Here is a 17,889-nt window from a genome sequence, read left to right as displayed (position 1 = left end):
CGGTTGCAGAGGAGAGAATTAGGAAATATTTGATGTATGAAGTGAGAGGAAGCATGGAGTGTCCAGGGAGTGGGTTGGGACAGAACTTGTTGGTGAAGATTATGTGGAAGAGCAAATTGTCAGCTGAAGGTATTTTTAAGGACATCTTAAAAACTATATGTAGCAAGCAGTGAGAGGGAGACATTTCAAGTACAAGGCCTTTATTTTTATAAGGCATGATACTGAGAATGCAGAAGCATAAGGTTACTGTAGAAAGAATGGGGCACACAGAACAAGAAAAGAAACTGGAACAAATAATGCCAGAAACAGAGATTTCTATCAGTGAGATTATGATTACATAAAAGCATACGTTGCTGAATCGATCTGAAATATTGGTCATCATGTAACTGGTGAATCTTCCATTAGCCACAGGCAAAAAATTCTGGTTAGAGTCAGCATCTCACACACTCGCATGTATTTCCACTCCTTTCCATGTCTGAAAAGTATTGTTTCCCTGGAAAAGGAATCAGATCATCAAAATCTGAATTTCTAATCAAACATTGGTGATGATGCTGTTCATAGTTCAGAAACTGCTCTTAATAAAAACAGCACTGCTACTCTACCATTAAGACAAAAGAAGCAAGGTGAAAGTATGGTGGATGAAATGGTAATAATTTGCTAGGAATTAGATACAGAATAAGTCTTTCCTACCGATTTCTTTTGGATGATTTAATTAGAGAAAGACACAGAGATTATGCCATAGATGGTCTCCTTCCAAGGTTTCCAAACCCTGCTGCTTCGGTCATAATATATTTCATTGTTAGGATACTGTTTTGACACAGTGTATGGTATGGTGCAGGAAACAACAATACTTGGAAACACTATAGTAGGAACAGAAATACAGAGGAAATAATAGAGAAAAATTTAAGAGAAATTATATGACATGGACTTTTTCAAAGATAATAGAAAAAATAAGAAAGATGGTGTTTGTTCTAGGGAGCTAAGAAATAGTAGTGAAAAGTAAGAGACAAGGGAAAAAAAAGAAATAAAACATCAAAGAAAGAACAAAGTTTTATACAATAACACAATAACTAAAAGTCCTCGGAAGTGAAAAATGGGGAGAGGCACTAAAAGTCACATACAAGAAATCTCAGAGAAGCTGACATCTTGAGAACAGCAAAGAAGCAAAAGTAAACCGGCCTAAAAGTGTTATAGGATCAGCATTTCTATTTATTTACAGTCACTAGGAAGTGGTGAAAAGTGGCATTTTATTCCATGTTGGATAAAATCTTGTTTTCCTAAAGTTAAACTTTGGAAAGAAGTTTTTGGTTCTGCCACTTCTACTTTTCTACAACAATAATAAAAATTGTTGTTCACATGAGAAAAAAATAGTTCGTTTGTCTGAAAACAGTTATCTGATGAACTTTGTTTACTTCCTCTGAGGATGCTAATAGTGAAGGCAGACATTCTGTTAACCCATTCATTTGTGGAGGAGTTCATCTTAGTTGAATTTACAGAAAATTTTCAGTGATGGCAGAAAAGTTTTCAAACCAATTATTAAGATTTTTCAGTCTAGATTCAGTCCTAGTTTTTATACAGTATTTCTCAATGCAGTTTGTTTAATGCTATGAACATGTAAATAATTTTTGTTTACTTCTTGCAAAAGTTTATTTTTTTACTACAGTCTGTATTATGACTATGTGATAGATTCTATTACAAAGGTTCCTTTGTAAAACAGTATTGTTTGTATGAGTGGCTACTATCTACACTCAATATTGAGAACTGCTAGGGTTTTGCTTATTGATAACAAGTAATAGTAAGAAAATAAAGGTTATAGAAGCATTTGTTTATACATGTGTGAGAGAGATGGATAGAGAAGCAGAGCAAATTATTTTTGCACTTAATTGGAAAATGTTTTTCTATGCCTCTTAAGGGAGCTTGCTTACCGACCTTTAGCATGTTGTTCAAAATCCCAAATTCATTCCTGTTGAGTAATTTCTAAAATCAGGCAGCACACTGTGTTATGCATGAAATAGCAGTTGGGTAAGACACGGGTCTGTGTTTTTCACAGTGGGCTGTCAGGACTGGATGTCATTCTGACTTCCAAAATGAATGCAAATCAAAATCATCTTCTGATAACCTTATAGATCATATCCAAGCTAAGTTTCTTATCAGGTTAGCACACAAATAGTGCTCAGAGGGAACACAAAGCAGCATCTCCACATTAGATGCCTGTTGTACACCTAAAGATCCAGCTCTCCCAGGCCAGCTGCCCACGTAGAGTGGGAAGAAGCAGGCACCCTGAGGTGGCTTGAATAATCTTCGGATTGTTAGAAAAAAGAGGATATACCGTCATCGCCAAAGGTAACCCCATTCTTGTCCACAGGAGGCTTTTCAGGGGACACAGCAAAGGGCCTGAACTGGGGTCCATGGCTGAGCTCAGCAAGCAGACTGGATTGCTGGACCAGCCTGGGGGCAATTATGTGGTTTTCCTGTACCTTCTCTGCAGCATGAAGAGTATAGCTGTGAAGACAGCAAAGAGCTTTTAGGAAAAATAACAAAGACATTGCCTTAAACCAGAATTAAAATGTTATTTTATTTTGTCGGTGTTAGTGTCTTTCATGTCAACATGACTTCTCAAATAGAGTTTAAATTATTACTCATCTGGATGAAGTTATCTTTTGAAAACAAATAGATTTATCTTCCTATTAATGTTTGAAAATAGGCATTTATCATGGAGCAAATATTTTATTTAAATCATCAGTTTAAAACCTTTGTAAAATGAAAGTAGCTTACTGCACTGTAATTTGGGAATTACAAGTTCCCTTCAGATGTAGGGGCTGTAGGCTGTGCCATATGTCACGGGGAGGATGTTTTCTCATACATTCGCAGGAAAATCTTGGGTTTGAGTGATGAATTCCATGAATTTGGCAAGACAGCATGAAGAATAAAATAAAAGTGGCTAGCCTCAAACTTCCCTAGACAACTAGGAGCTAGAAACTTGCCATATGTCATTGACTTCCAAAAGCAATGCAGAGCAGTAGAGTATCACTCTGTTCTGCAGCATTAAATACTGCCCTAAGTCATTAATACAAAGCAGATGGCTTTGTTGTTGATTAGAGCTGGTTAGAATCTGAAATTCCCATTCCAAAGGAAATTTTGACATTTATATTTATTTTCACTGCAAATTGGAACAAAACATCAAAATTTCCCAGTGGGATGGAAGTTAAAAATGGTCTGGAAACACCAAATTATTTCACTTCATTGGCAATGAATTGTTTTCTCAATAATGTCAAAACCACTGTGATGCTAAAATTAACATCTAATATAAACGCCAAAACAAAATTCATAAAAAGATAAAGTCACACTGAAACTTTTTACTGTGTGAAAAGGAAAAGATAAAGTTGAAATGATAAATTCTGACATTTTCCCAAATTTGTTTTCCTGATTATGGCATATTTCCACAAAACATTTTGATTTCAGCTACGCTGCATTACCTGATAGAAATGGGTTCTACCGAAAAAATGTTCACCCAGTGCTGTTCTTCCGGGGCCAGTAATTCACAGACTCATCTTGCAAGTTCAAGGATGTAAACATTCTGAGAAATAAGACATGCACAAAGGGAAAATTAACACTTTATCTGCAGTTTAAAAACTTCTTTCAAAACTGCTTTAAAACATTCCTACAACACCCACAAAATTCTTTCAGTCATCCGTATCACCTCTTACATGAAGTCCCTTGTGTTCAGGTACACTTGACAGTGCTAGGTGCTGGACAAATCATCCCTGGCTTGAACCTTCATATTTACAAACTTGTAAACTCTGACATTATCTTAGTGCCTCTTGTTTCCATCTCCTTAGCAAAATTCTGGTCCTGGCTGCCAGAACCTCCCACTCGCACTCTCCCGTTGCCTACTTCCCCGGAGGAAGTTCCACTAAATTTCTTCAATATGGAACAAAAACTCACAGTTACTCTCCAGGTAGGAACATCCACCGTCATTCCTTTCCCCATTATAAGAACATCTTTAAAAATAACTAGTTTGCCAGTTAATGGCTCCGGTTTTTTCCAATATCATGCTTTCATTCTATCTGTCAACACCAAGTCTCTGCTGTGGGATAGGAGACCATCTGTTAACAATTTTTTTAAGGGTAGAGTAAGCACAAATGTCACTCTTTGGGAGTCACATGCTGTTTATTTACAAAGATAAAAAAATCAAGATCATGAATTCACATCAGCTTCTCCTGTTACTTTGTGCAACAGTAGCTTTCTGCTTTAGTTTCCGCTACCCTCCACCAAGGTATTGCATATATGGTTACATAAAAGGACTAAACAAGATGTAGGACAGATTAGAAACCCGGTAAAGTTGCTGTTAGATGAGTTCGATGACTGGTGCGCTTGGTCACATTGGGGAAGATTATGTTACCACCAGTGAGTGCCTTACACAAAGGAGAGAAGCACTTCAGAAAAAAGGAGAATAAACCGAGTTTGACGTGGCTGGAGATGTGAGTACCAGGATAAAGACAAATTGCAGTGACGCAGGTGTGTAGGAAGGCTGGCTTTTCTAACGCACTCAGGCCCTTGTTAGGTACCAAAATAAGTGGTGCTCTTTTCTGGGAGGTCTCGGTTTACTGGGTACAGATGCTTTTTGAGAAGCTGCTTATTACACAGGTGCCCAAATGGAAGATGTGTTTCTTTTGAGAAGCTTGAGTTTAATTGTGGGTGCTGAGCACTTGAAAAATGTGATCTTGAGCATTTTAAGAAGTGTGGTCCAGAATAGGATTTTTAAACAAAGAGACTTTCAGCTCACAAGTTGCTCTCATAATAGGAGACACAATAACTGCAGAAAATGTCTGTCATTTGGATCTTGATATATGGTCTCCTTTTGAAAGCATGCCACTAGATAAAGTCTCCTCCAGCTGGAATGGGCTGAGAGATTTTGCCAGCTCCCCTGCTGTTAGCTTAACACCCATGTTTATAAATATTGCAAATGTCCTGTGCTTAGTGAAATAGTTGAATGCAGTAAAATCTGGAAAAGCAGCCTCCTGAGGGTGGATGTCCTAATGTACTCTGTTAGCAAAGTGTCTCTTGTCCTTTATCATACAAAATTAGGCAAAGGCAAACATACTTCTACAAAAATACTATTTCCAGAGAGTTTGAAGAAATCAAATATATAAATATATATCTAATTCCCAAAAGAGTCATCTTAAGTCTGCCAAGACAGAGTTAGTTATTTTAAAGACTTTAGATGGTTCTACCCAGTATTAATAAACAAATCGTTGGTTTTTTCTTACAAAGCCTATGGTAAACTCTTGCTCCTCAACTCTTCACAAACAAATGATAATGAACCCCAAAAGCATGTGAACATTGGCATGATTTTTATTGTTGTGAGCTCTTAAAGAATGAGGAAAAAATCAAATAGTGAGACTCTCTGGGAATCTGGGAAGAGGGCTTAACCAAATCTGTGTGAGTTTTCCCCCTTTTGTCTGGTTTCTGTTTTCCTTTTTAGTTTGTTATTTCTCATTAAGCAGGGAAAACGTTACTTTCAAGCTGTTCTGGGTGGGTGAAGCCTTTGCTGGTCAGCCCTGGGGAATGACTGATGAACACTTACTGCGTCATTTTTCACACTGCTCATAGGGTGGTGGTCCTCTGCATCACTTCCCAAAGCACTCCGGACAAAGCCCAGGGCACTGAGAAAGGCTGGAGGGCCAGACTCCCCCCATGTGCACAGGAGAGCACAGGCACCCCATTTATACCCACCTATGTCTTGGAGGATCGCTGTCGGATTTGGAAACACTGATTGCTTTATATGGAGCTCCAGAAGTTCCTTTTCTGGCTGTCTTCACTGCCTGTCTACCCCTACGTGGGGACAGAGGTTATACCTTAATTGAGCCGAAAACCTTCCTAAAGATGCCTAGGTGCACTCTGAAGTGGCAGAGATTTTGTGCCAAGGCGAGTGAGCTCCACCTCCCCTGTGTAACCGCCAGGCTCTCGATGCAGCAGCAGCAAGTAGCTGATTACCAGTAGGTTAAGAACAGACCTTGTTAATGTCCCCACGCATTCAAAATCTGATGGGTGGAGGTGGAGCCAACAGAGTCCATTACATGTGCAAATACAGAGGCGCTCCCCTTTGATGGATAGATGTACACCAAATTTCAGTTAGGAGCAGTTTCACAGACAAGCTCTGAGTCCTAAATGCAAGGCTTTAAGATGGAAAGAGTGAGCAGCCATGAAGGCAAGAGCAGTCACCGCACAATATGTCACGCTGCGCAAACCCACATAACATGCTCTTCTCCCCCAACTCCCAGTACTAGAAATACTTACACCTAGTCATTTTTCTTGTACCACACACTCAGCCTTACAGGGAACACTTTGGAATCAGAGAGCTACTCTGGAAGCCCCAGTGATGCTGAAGCTGATGCAGAGGTGAGGGAGTGCTGAGGCCATCATCCCTTTCGCTGCTTGAGGCCGAAACACCACTTACTGGTCTCAAAACAATTCCAGCCGAGACTGTGGGCATTGCTGAGAGTAACGCGATAAGCACTGGGCTGTTATCTAGTTAACCCACTGATGCTGAAGACCCTGATAGTAATGTACTAGCATTTATTGATGGGGCCACTGCCTTTCTGCTGCTTGTCCCTCCTCCAACCCCTCATTGCTAAAATGCACAAAGGAATTACAATAAAGAGAAACAGGAGACAATGTGGAGCAGCTGTAGCATTTCTCTGCCTGGGCAAATCTGAAGGAATAAGAGCCTGGGCTTTTGATGTTTGATATCCATAAGCGCCTCCAAGTTTGAAACACATGAACTCCGTGCAGCTGCTCCTGCTTGGACTGCCCACCTCAACAAAAACACAGAGCTACAAAGGTTTTACTTTTATTTCTTGTCTTGAGTTTCTCCTGGAGGCTGTAGCAGGAAAGCACCCAACAAATACTGTCAAAGGAGCAATTAGGGGCACCTTTTGTAGAGGAAGGTTCCCCAGTAAGGAGGCTGGAGGAGCAGGAAGGTGACACAAAACAAAACAGTAACTTGCAGCAGTGAAAACGTCAGAATCCTGGAATCAGACTAAAAGCCTAATACAAAATAAATGAAATTTATTGTGTTGAACAGGTTAGGAACTCCAATGGGTAACTGGATAGCAGATGTGTCCCCTGTTCCTTCTATTAACAAACGAAGCACAGATACTGAATGATGATTCCATCCACACCTTTTCCTCTGTTTTTTTCCTCTTCATTTCTTCATTATTCTTCCTTCCTGTTCTTTAATGTCAGCTATAGTTTTAGCCAGAAGTTTTACTCCATAGTATAAATTTCAGGCATTGGGTACTTGCTATACTGCACTGCAAATCTTTTTACTGGTCTTTCTCGTGAACATTGATAGGAGAATGTCAGATTTTTTTAATGCAACTTGTTCATGGATTTTATCCTTTTTTTTTTTTTTTGCTGTTTGCCAATATAAGCAGACAAATTGAGGATGGTAAGGCTCAAAATTTTATACTGCATGTATTTATTTTGTTGCTAAGTCCCTCTGTGATTTTTAATAAGTTTGGTTTTCTTTCAAAAATATGTTCCAAGATGTTGTTTTTTTAAAAATTAAATAAAAGCCTTTCTTGGCAAGCATTGTTGCACCGGTTACTCAAATGAACGTGTGAAAACAAAGTAGAAATGGCCAGAAGGAAGCAAAGTGGCTGCTTCCAAGAGCCTGCAAGGTAGTTTTCTGTGGGACCAAGAAGACCGGGTACCACCTGCGCTTCACAGAAGGAGGCTAAAACCTGAGAAGTTGTTCTTCCTAGCACCGCTGCTGCTGTAACCAAGAGCACTATGTCCCACAAGTGGGATCCTCCACTGGCACTGAAATTTCCAACAGGAAATTGGAGATCAGCGCTGGAGGTGGCTCTGACATTGTGAACATCGGAAGGGCAAAAGGAGAGCAATGCAAAAGAAAAGCACTCTGCCCGACCTGCTTGTTGGGAGTTCAGTGAACTACTACAGAGTTTCCCGGTGCTGGGACATGGCAGACATCACTGAATACGCATTCCTGCCCTGCTCACCTGAGTCTCACTGGAGAGCTACAAGATGACAGAGAGTGCATTGTCCACATTTACTGTTGGGTTTGCATTCATGATCGGGCCATGGCAACGTTAGTGTTGCAGCCACAGAGAAAGAGCATACATAGATGGGAAGAGAACGTGTCCTTTAAGATAGCTGCTGCTTTGAACCATCTCATTACATAGCTTGTACAGCAGTTAGCAGTATTACAGCCTGAAGGAATAGCTGACCTTATGAAGGAAACTTGGCTTTTATACCAGAATGTGTTCACCAAGGCCTTGACTTTTGTAAATGCACATATCTTCCCCCATTCTGTAAGGGCGTGGACAAAGAGGAACCAGAGATGCTTCTGGAAATGTGCGTACGTTGGATCGCAAATTACAGCAGAATTTGCAGAGGCTGCCATGGGCTGTAATTGGTGAATTGGTCTTTGGTATCTGAAGCTTAACCAAGCAATGATAGCAGCTGGCAGAGGAGAAGGAAGAGAGTACCTCTAACTCTGTGATTTGTTGAGAACAGGGCAAAATTTTGGCCTGGAAGGCCCGGGAACACATCCCCAGCCAAAGTCCCACACTCTGAGATGCACTGCAGTCTCCCCCTGACATCCCCCAGCCCCCCCTCATTGCAGGGTAAGGGATGCCATGCTGCAAGGTTTGGTCAACCAGGACAGAGCAGCACCCCTTCTTTGAGCTAGTGACAGAGCAGACTTGCAGAGTGACAGGCAAAGAAGTAAGTGGAAGGAGTGGCAGAAAGTGATGGCAGGAGAATTTAGCTTACAGGAGCCCTATATGCTGCACTGTGGAGGCTGGTATGCGGTGACAGGAGATGACTACTGGTGGGTAGGACATGAAAGGTGAGATCCCTGCTGTATCCAGATGTGTAGACAGCTTGAGAGATGGATGGTGTGTGTAAGTCCACTCATCAAATGTCCAGGATTTAGTAATGAACAACAGTTACTCTGGAGGAAAAACAACAGCAATGATGGTGAGTGGAGAACCACAGGGTCTGCAGAAAGCACTCGTACTACGGACAAGTCATTAGGCATTGCCGCAGGGGACCGACTCATGCTGCCTTCTCGCAACTGTCAGGTAGCAGCGCTGGTTTGGAGTGATGCTGTTGTCCCACTCAGCCTTTGGTTCATTCCAGTGGTCGTCAGGAACTTATTCGGCTGCTTGGCAGAGACTGAAATTCCACAATTGCTAGTCTCAGGGAAATTCCAAAATTATGTTTTAGAAATGTTAAAGACGGCATTGCCCCGATAAGTGGATTATTTCCTGGAAGCAGGTCAGACCGTGTGTGTAAGAAACCGGGAAACAGCAGTTTCTGAAGGCAAACAATAATGAGGTGGTTCATCCCTGTTTTCTGTAATATTACAGAGCCATATTACTAGTCAAGTAAGATGGTTACTGGTGTGTCTACCACCCAGCTGTCTCTCAGCTATGCTGGAGAAATGTCCTCCTCACTTTAGTGGTGTGTTACTGAAACTTTCTCTATCCATGCCCCAGAACTACCCCTGTGTGCATCCTGTGGCTTTAGAACTGTATAAACCAGCTGTGTAAAAGGCTTCCTTCATTGCCTAGTGTTATCTCTCTGCCACTGAAAGATTGTTCCCTAAAGCTCATGTTTTGTTATCTAATGCTTTCTAATTTTAAATTGTGGAATAACACTGAAATCACAAAAAGGAGCTTTCCTTACTTGTTTCTGAAAAGTTTTCTGCCTTCATTTTTACACAGTTGGTCTCTGTAGCCAAGCCAATGGTGTGATTTGCCTTGCTATCCCCACTGGAATATCAGGCGGGACTTGTCTTCAAACTGATTCTTTACACCTTTCAGGTGCCTTGCACCCTGTTAGCTACAAAGTACCCAATATTCTAAATTCTCCATTTTTAGAGTAACACTTCCCTGGACAAGTGCCCCTTTCTCATTATACTTCTTCTCAAGAGTGGACTTACCTTCAGATTTAAGCCTAAATCAAAATTAAGATGTCTTGCTGTCTTTGGCAGACTGAGCTCAATCAAAAAAAAAAAAAAAAAAAAAAAGGTTGTCTTCTATATGATGGGTGTCAAGTTTGAAGAGCAAAAGCGTTGTTAGAAAGGTCTTTCTAGCACTTGCTTATTGTAGTGAACCCCCAACAGAAAAAAAAAAATAATCTGATTTCTTTTAAGGAAATACGTTTAGATGCTTGCATTGCATTCCCACAGCAATGGGTTAGCTGCATGCTCTTGGCTGCTGCAGCTTCCCAGCTCCTGAGAGGCGGTTGCTCAAGCAGGCAATATGTTTGCCTTACCCTGAGGTTTCAGATTGAGGTAACAACTGTAAATGAGCAGCAGCAAACTGCTGACAAGAAACACATGACAGAATATGTGTTCATTGCCTTTCTGTCCAGTCAGTTCTCCCTGTTTGAGGAGAAGTCTGTAACAGCATCGATGTCCTGTCTGCACACAATATACTGCACCGCAGGGAAAGTCAGTCGGTGTGGTGTCAGTTGCTAGTTCATTTATTTATTCTCTTAGATGCTGAATTGTCACAGCCTGTTGTCTGTCAAACAGCTCTGTCTTCAGTCTCATCTTAAAAACTCCACGCCTAGACCTGATCAGAGCAAGCTCTAAGTATTTACTTCATGGAGCAGAGCCTATGACATTTCTCAAAATAATCAGTGAACAGAGATTCTTTCCATAGCAACCACACAGCAGTGATGCTTTCCTTTCTGATCTTCTGTAGTTGTTGGCTGAAATGGCATCAACCCTTCAAGCCATAAACACATCACATTCTTTTACCAAACAATATTGCCTTCAGAATTAAGAACTTAATATTTTTGCATGTGATCTTCATTCCATATAGGAAGTCATTCGTATATATTATGTCTAACACCATAGTATCAGAGGAAGAAATTGTAGAAGTGTCATTAAATATAATCATTAAACACTTCATTTGTCCTTGTTTTGTACACCTACAACATCTATTTCTCAGTATTGTCAATATTTTACTTTGTCACCGCAATTGCCGTATTTTTAACATTTAATCATTTATTAGAAATTTGAAAGGTCTACAGAGATGATAAAGTGTGAAAAAATACCTAAAATCAGATCCAGTTTTATTTCATTCTGTGCATTTATTGCTGTCATTGTTAGCTGACATTCTCTTAGCTCACTGTACTCTGCCCATAATCTAATCTATCCTGAAGAGGCAGGTAGCAGTGTATGAAGTGATTATAAGGTTCTTCCAGTGTCTTCAAGGATTTTCTGTACTTGGACTGCAAAAGCATTTTGATCTGTTGTTGATAGAATGGGCACAATAAATCCCATTGTTACGGTTCCTAGAACACCACCTATTAATAAGGAACAATCTGGAGGGCAAAGAACATGATACAAATTCATCAGAAGTGGACTCAGAAATAATCCTACCGGTTTTGACTGCGTTGCCTGGCATCACAGTGGCTGTGAATTTCAACCCCTTATTGCAAGTCACATATGGCTACCTCTCCCTTTCTGCCTGGAGAATGTAGATTTTTTCTGATTGTGACGTTTTGCTCCTACCAATGCAAGGCAGTGCACTCTGCTATTCTGTATGTTTTATTACTTGGTAAAAATATATTGTACCTGGAGCCATGTGCAGCTATAAAGACATCATTTTTTGAACTGAAACACATTCTTATAGGCTACCTCTTGAAGGCCACTGCCTGCACGTTACCTTACTGTTTTATTTTTCAAAAGACTCTGGACTGGAAGTGTGCAAGCTGAGTTTTGCATTTTCAAATGTTTGAGATATTAAAAAGCAGCAAGGGATTATATCACTAAAGCCAGCTCACTCCTACTGCAGCTGGCTTGCACATTAGTCAGAGATCTTCCCTTTCTACTCTAACAGTCTGCAAAGTGTGCAGCCCCTGGGGCTGCAGAATAGCTGCCAGCCGTGGGTATGGGTAGTTGCTACCTTCTCTGGGGATTTTACTGGTTTGTTCTTTATTGAACTGGTGCTGCTCTAAACTAAGCCTGGCCACTTCACTTGTCCAGTTGCTCTTCCATCCTGCTGGCAGCCCCTGCTCCTGTTGTTTTGCCTGACATAAACCCGTCTGGCTGCCCTAACGTAATCCGTTCACTCAGCTAATTCCCAGGTTGTTTATTATGGACCCCATCCAACACCCGCTGAAGGCAATGCAACCATCAGCTGCCTCCGCAGCTGTTGGACTGGGCCTATAAAACAGGGACTTTTTTGCTGCTTCCAGGGTATTAAGAGCCTGGATTACTTAAAAAGTGTACAGTGGGTTTTGATTAGGTTGAAAGGAGGAAAGGCAATAGAAGAAATTACCTTTGAGGTGGCATCTTCCACTTTCCAAGTGTTTTGGAGAGATTTTGGAGGAAAAGACATCATTTGGATCAAGGCAGTCACCCAGGCCCCTGAAATGGTCAGGAGATGGAGAGTATCCCATCAGACAGGACACCTCACCCCTTTCAGCCTCCTCTCTGTGAACAGGGAAGCCTATTCTCCATCAACTGTGTAGACAATGAGTTTAGGCTAGACATCTAATTACCGGACAGCCATCAGTGGATCCTGTGGAGACACAGCTAGATCTAGGATGGATCCCACCATTTTACCCTTGAGAAATAAAGCTTTTTAGTCATTCTGTTCCAAGAACACAGGAGATTAAGGAGTCAGTCCTCTAGATGCCTTAGGGAGTTCAAATTTACCTTGGGGAGAAGGGAGCTTCTCACCACAGGAAACAATTAACATCAACCCAGGAGAGTCTCAATTTCTTCTTCCCAGTGCCAAATAGAAGAGACAGTAGATTAGCTTCAAATGGTGTACATTTCTCACTAGCTGCTTCTGACATGTGATGATACTGTATTATTCTTCATTTTTTCAAAGTATTACCTTGGTATAGAAAGGACATTTTATTGAATGGTCATTAGCCACTCCAGACATCGTTCATTAATCCATCTCTGTGGCCCAGAGAATCCATTCTGACAACACTGTGGAAGTCTTGTATAAATTATTTTGCAATTCTGCTTAAGTTATCCATGCATCACATTTTAGTTGTGACTGTCATTTGCATGACAAATTCTCAGGCAGGTTTCTGTTGATAGAGAATAGCTTCCCAGAATTCAGGTACAATGCTAAGCTTCCAGTAAAACTGATGATGATGCCTTTTGGAACCAGCACACTCAGGCTCCAAAACTTAAAACCCAAAGGGCATCAGTCATTAGTAAATCTGCTGTACAACGTGATATGTAGCAACGTGCCTTAAATAAAATATAATTAAGGTGATTTAACAGAAGCTGTATTCAGTAATATTTCATAATGGTTAATTTAAGGGAAACAAATTTCCAATTTTGTTCTCTGGGTACTTTTTTTTTCTCCTTTTTTTTTTTTTAAGAGATTTTTTTCAAAAAGCGGTGACGATCCAGATTACTATTAGTAATAGATCCAATTTCTGGCTACAAAGAGAATTAAAAAACACAGTAATAGTTTGGGGTGGGGGAATCCACCATGATAAAATCTTCTGAGATTTTATCTGCATTTTGAACTAAAATGGCAATTGGTCCATGACAAACAAGAGAGGCAACTTCTGGGTTGCTCTGTTTGATTCTGGCTATAAAGATATACCTAGGAGGGCTTTGGAGCTCCTGGTTTCAGTGTACACTGCAGATGCACCTTGATCCCATTTTGGAGCAAGACCAAGTGAGCGTAGCCTTTTGTAGCAACCTGGCTTCCACCAGAGACACAAAAAAATGTATATCTCATTCAGATCAGGGTCCTTGAGACAGCTGGGTGACTGGGATGGAGGGTGTGCTGCAACACACAGCTACCAGTCAGCTACACCTTGCAACACATTGCTTACCTCGTGATTTCAAAGGCAAAGAAGGATGGCAGTAAATTCAATGTAATTACAGTTCTCCAGACGCTGAAAAGACAGTGTAATCAACATGTAGATTAGGCTTATGAATTTTTTCAGAGTATACTTGTAGTAGTCGATGGTGCCCAAAGTTTCAGTTGATTCCCAAGAGTGAATCAGAAAACTCAGAATCCAGCATACTGTTCTTCTACAGCCTCCAAGCTAACAGTTATTAATAATAGTAATAATAATTTATATGTGTTTGTTTTTCCTCTGCAGGTAATACTTTGACACCAATATGGGAAAGCAAAATAGCAAACTACGCCCTGAAGTCATGCAAGATTTGCTAGAAAGTACAGACTTTACAGAACACGAGATCCAGGAGTGGTACAAAGGCTTCTTGAGAGACTGCCCAAGTGGACATTTATCTATGGAGGAGTTTAAAAAAATATATGGGAACTTTTTCCCTTATGGGGACGCTTCAAAGTTTGCGGAACATGTATTCCGCACTTTTGATGCCAATGGAGACGGAACAATAGATTTCAGAGAATTCATCATAGCCTTGAGCGTAACATCAAGAGGTAAACTGGAGCAAAAGCTGAAGTGGGCATTCAGCATGTACGACCTCGATGGGAACGGCTACATCAGTAAGTCAGAGATGCTGGAAATTGTGCAGGTATGTGCTGCTCAGAGGCACCCCTTGGCCTCCCTCCTTCCAAGCAAATTATGAAGCAAATTATTGCAGTGAGACACCAAATGAAAAACTGGCAGCATTGGGGGGTTTATGATCTTGGTTCTTTGTATAACCGTTTGAATATAAAATGTTATTTCATCTGGCAAAGATCATGTCACAATTCAAACTACAGCATTTGATATCCATTGCAAGCTTTTCCTGAGCAACATGCTGCATGGGAAGTTCTCCCTCGGGAGTTCTTTTGGTCTGGAGCACAGCAACTAACCTGCTGATAAATGTGATTCTGTCCTTTGGGAAATCACTCTCAATTAATTACAATTAATTACAGTTGGACCAAGTAGGTATCTTAGATCAACCAGGGAGTGTACTTTTAAGGAAGGCAGGGTCCCTCCACAATAAGAAACAAATCTACTTTGAAATCATGCTGTTACAAAGAACCAGCTCACATATTTTGAAAGGTGTCTGTCTGCCTAATTCCAGTGAGGTCTGCATACTTAGTATCATACTAGCTGTCTTCATATTAAGTTACCAGTATAGATAAACCTTACCTGGGTAGAAGACGATTCCATACACAGCTTCTTTGAATGCATTTTCTTGTGGTGTTAGTAGGAGTCCCACCTCACTTTAGCTTCCTCTAACATGTTTTTACCCTTGAGGCACATCACTTCACTGAAAGCTGTAAAACATTTTTGATATGGTAGTATATTTACACAGCTTGAATCTGTATAATGCAGCGCTGTTTAAAAAAAAAAAAAAAAAGCCTGTTATCAAGATCCTTTCTTTCCTTGGAAATTTTGGAGTGCTAACTATGTCCTGTGTTATTCAGACTTATATTTGTGCTGGAAATCAAGGGAAAGGAATGCACACAAATTACAGGCTGCGATGGCAAACTGCATGTACGGAGTCAGCCTAAGATGTGGTGCCCTTGTCTTTCTACCAGGGCTCTTCTCATGTCCTCTGAACAGTAGCTAACACCAGCACTTGCACCGCTTCAGCAAGACCAGACACAAAGCTCACCTGCAAATGTAGGGTTGTTGCGTCGCCTTTCACTTGTTCTGGTTTGTGGTCCTGTGTCTGAGTTAAAGAGCAGGACAGCATTCAGATGCAGAGACCTCCCTGTCTCTGTGCCATGACAAACCCCATGGAATATTTGCACTGGAAGATACTCTGTTCCTTACAAATCTTCCTTTCCCCCGGGTAGGGTAAATAAGCTGTCAATTATTGGTTTTCTAGCTGTATTTCTGCTCATGAGAAAACAAAGAGAATCCCAAAGGAACAAAGTAAAAGCAAACACAAGGAGCCAAACCCGAGTAAGTGCCTGCTCCTCGGAGGAGGAGATGCCCCAGGGACTGCAGGACCCCTTGCTGCTGCCAAGTAGCCCAGGAGGGCCTCAGTGCTGAATGGCAGCACGAAGCCTCCCAGGCCAGAAGACTTACAAACAGGGAGAACAATGCCACAAATGTGTTCGTGTCAAATTTAATGAAAACAGCAGTGGCTAGATTCTCTGGAGCGGGCCAAGCGAGGACCAGCAAAACCTGCAGCTTTTTCCAGTTACCCTAGACCTGCTCACCAGCATGATTAGAGCATGAACTGCTTTGCCTCCTCTCCACAGTCGTGTTGGTACCAAATTGTAGCATTGTCTTTTACAACCGTGATGCTATCGTCAAATGAAACTGCAGCTTAGGGGTCAGTGTAGGGTGACATTTTGTGAATGTGTACATCCAACCCAGAGCAACACTTTGACTGTGTATGGAACCTCAGCCTGGCACTCCATCCCTCCCACTGCACTTCTTGCGAGGCTTGGCTCTCTCCTCCTTTCAGACCTTACTTGAAACTCAACTCAGTGATGCTTTCTTTCATTTACTCTCACCCCACATTTTGAGGGACAGCACAAAAAACTATTATGGAAGTAAACAGCCTAATAATAAGCCTGAGCAACAGTCAATTCCACACCATGGACCATCAGTGGTTTTACAGTCAGGAAAGCTGCCCTATCTGTGATGGACCTTCCCATGAGGCAACGTGCTTGTAGATCTCACCCTGTTCTCTTCTTCCAGTTTTTTATGGTCATAACGATCTCCCTGTATTGCACTGGTCACCCATAGCTCCTCCCGGTGGGGTAGGATTTGTTGCATAGTCTCTGGAAGCGTGTTCAGCTGATATATGAAACTGAAGGAGATGAGCACATTTTCTTGCTTTATTGAGAGGTTCCTTTGATGTAGAGTGATTAGACTTACAAAAAAACAGCTAACAACTATCACTTTCATTTGCAAAAGATGATTATTTCTTAATATGGAAAGACAGGAATCTGTATCAAATATCTTCCTCGGGGCCCTCAGCCATCACAATCTTTCTGATAGTGAAAAACAGAACTCTGTTATATCTCTGATATATGTCTCAGAGGAACCTATTACAAGTCCCTTATCTGGCATACATTTGCATATTGATATAGCAGGATTTATTATGTTTTCATCGGGATTTTTGCATGAGACAATACATCAAAATGAACGCTAAAAGAAACACCATCAATCTAAAAATCTTTGTTTCACAGGAAAATGCTGCCCCTATTACTGTGGGATTACTGTATCTTAAATAGGATAGGGGCAAGGCATGCTTTTCTTCTTTTACAGTCTGCTTCTCTTTGTGCTTTGAAAGTCCTCTCTCAGTAGTGATTTTCACTGTTATGCTAATGGTTACTTGCATTTCCTTTCTCATGCTCTGGCCTAATCTAACACCACTGCAGGCAATGCAGGCATTGCACCCTTGCTCAACATTGCAAGAAGGTGCTTCTGCTAACAGTGGTAGCAGCAGCAGCACTGAAACAGCAGAGCTACTGGTTAGGATGGCTCGTGTCCCACAAGAGCCCTAGTAACTGGCCAGCTGTCAAGGAGATGAACATTCAGATCCATAACCACTTTCTGAAGCCTGTTTTCTCTGCAAAGCAATGGGATAGAGGGCAAAACACCTGCATTCCTTTAAGCTCCATTTACCATAGTGCTGTTAACCACGTACACGTAGCCTATCACAAGACTCACCGTGGCTGCCGGTGAGCTTCCCTTAGACAACCGTCCAAAAAGCCCTGCTTAGAGACACACGCGAGCCATCCACATGGAGCTCTCTGCACAGTTTGGAGGATCACATAACTTGAAGGACTTTAGCGGTGGGCTGACGACTGCAGAGCCTAGTGAAAGGTGCATGGGGTACTGCTACACCTACGAGGCATAGCACAAAGTACTGTGGGATGACGCTTCATAGCCTGCCCTCTTGACAGACCTCACCACAGATCCACTCAGCTTCTCCTGCTCTAGAAGTGTTTTTCATGTCTCCCATATGTTTACCTA

The 17,889-nt window shown here is 41.4% G+C and overlaps 1 protein-coding gene across 4 annotated transcripts in view; it reads left to right on the top strand.

Annotated features, from left to right (window-relative positions):
• Nucleotides 1-17,889, top strand: part of NCALD (neurocalcin delta) — a 60,339-nt gene that overhangs the window by 29,753 nt on the left and 12,697 nt on the right. For 3 of the 4 annotated variants that reach the window (XR_007508465.1, XM_049819929.1, XM_049819942.1), the window contains exon 2: nucleotides 14,134-14,530. Coding sequence is in view for 3 of the 4 variants with exons in the window: in XM_049819929.1 (XP_049675886.1) it covers nucleotides 14,153-14,530 (378 nt within the window). In the remaining variant the exon portion in view is untranslated. Of the gene's footprint in view, nucleotides 1-3,727; nucleotides 3,959-14,133; nucleotides 14,531-17,889 lie in introns of those variants that run through there. The other variant, XM_049819950.1, reaches the window with a different exon arrangement.

The sequence above is a fragment of the Accipiter gentilis genome, chromosome 2 (genome assembly GCF_929443795.1).
Source record: "Accipiter gentilis chromosome 2, bAccGen1.1, whole genome shotgun sequence".
NCBI classification, from domain to species: domain Eukaryota; kingdom Metazoa; phylum Chordata; class Aves; order Accipitriformes; family Accipitridae; genus Astur; species Astur gentilis.
The sequence above is the reverse complement of the archived record's forward strand: the minus strand, read 5'-3'. Positions and strand labels throughout refer to the sequence as shown.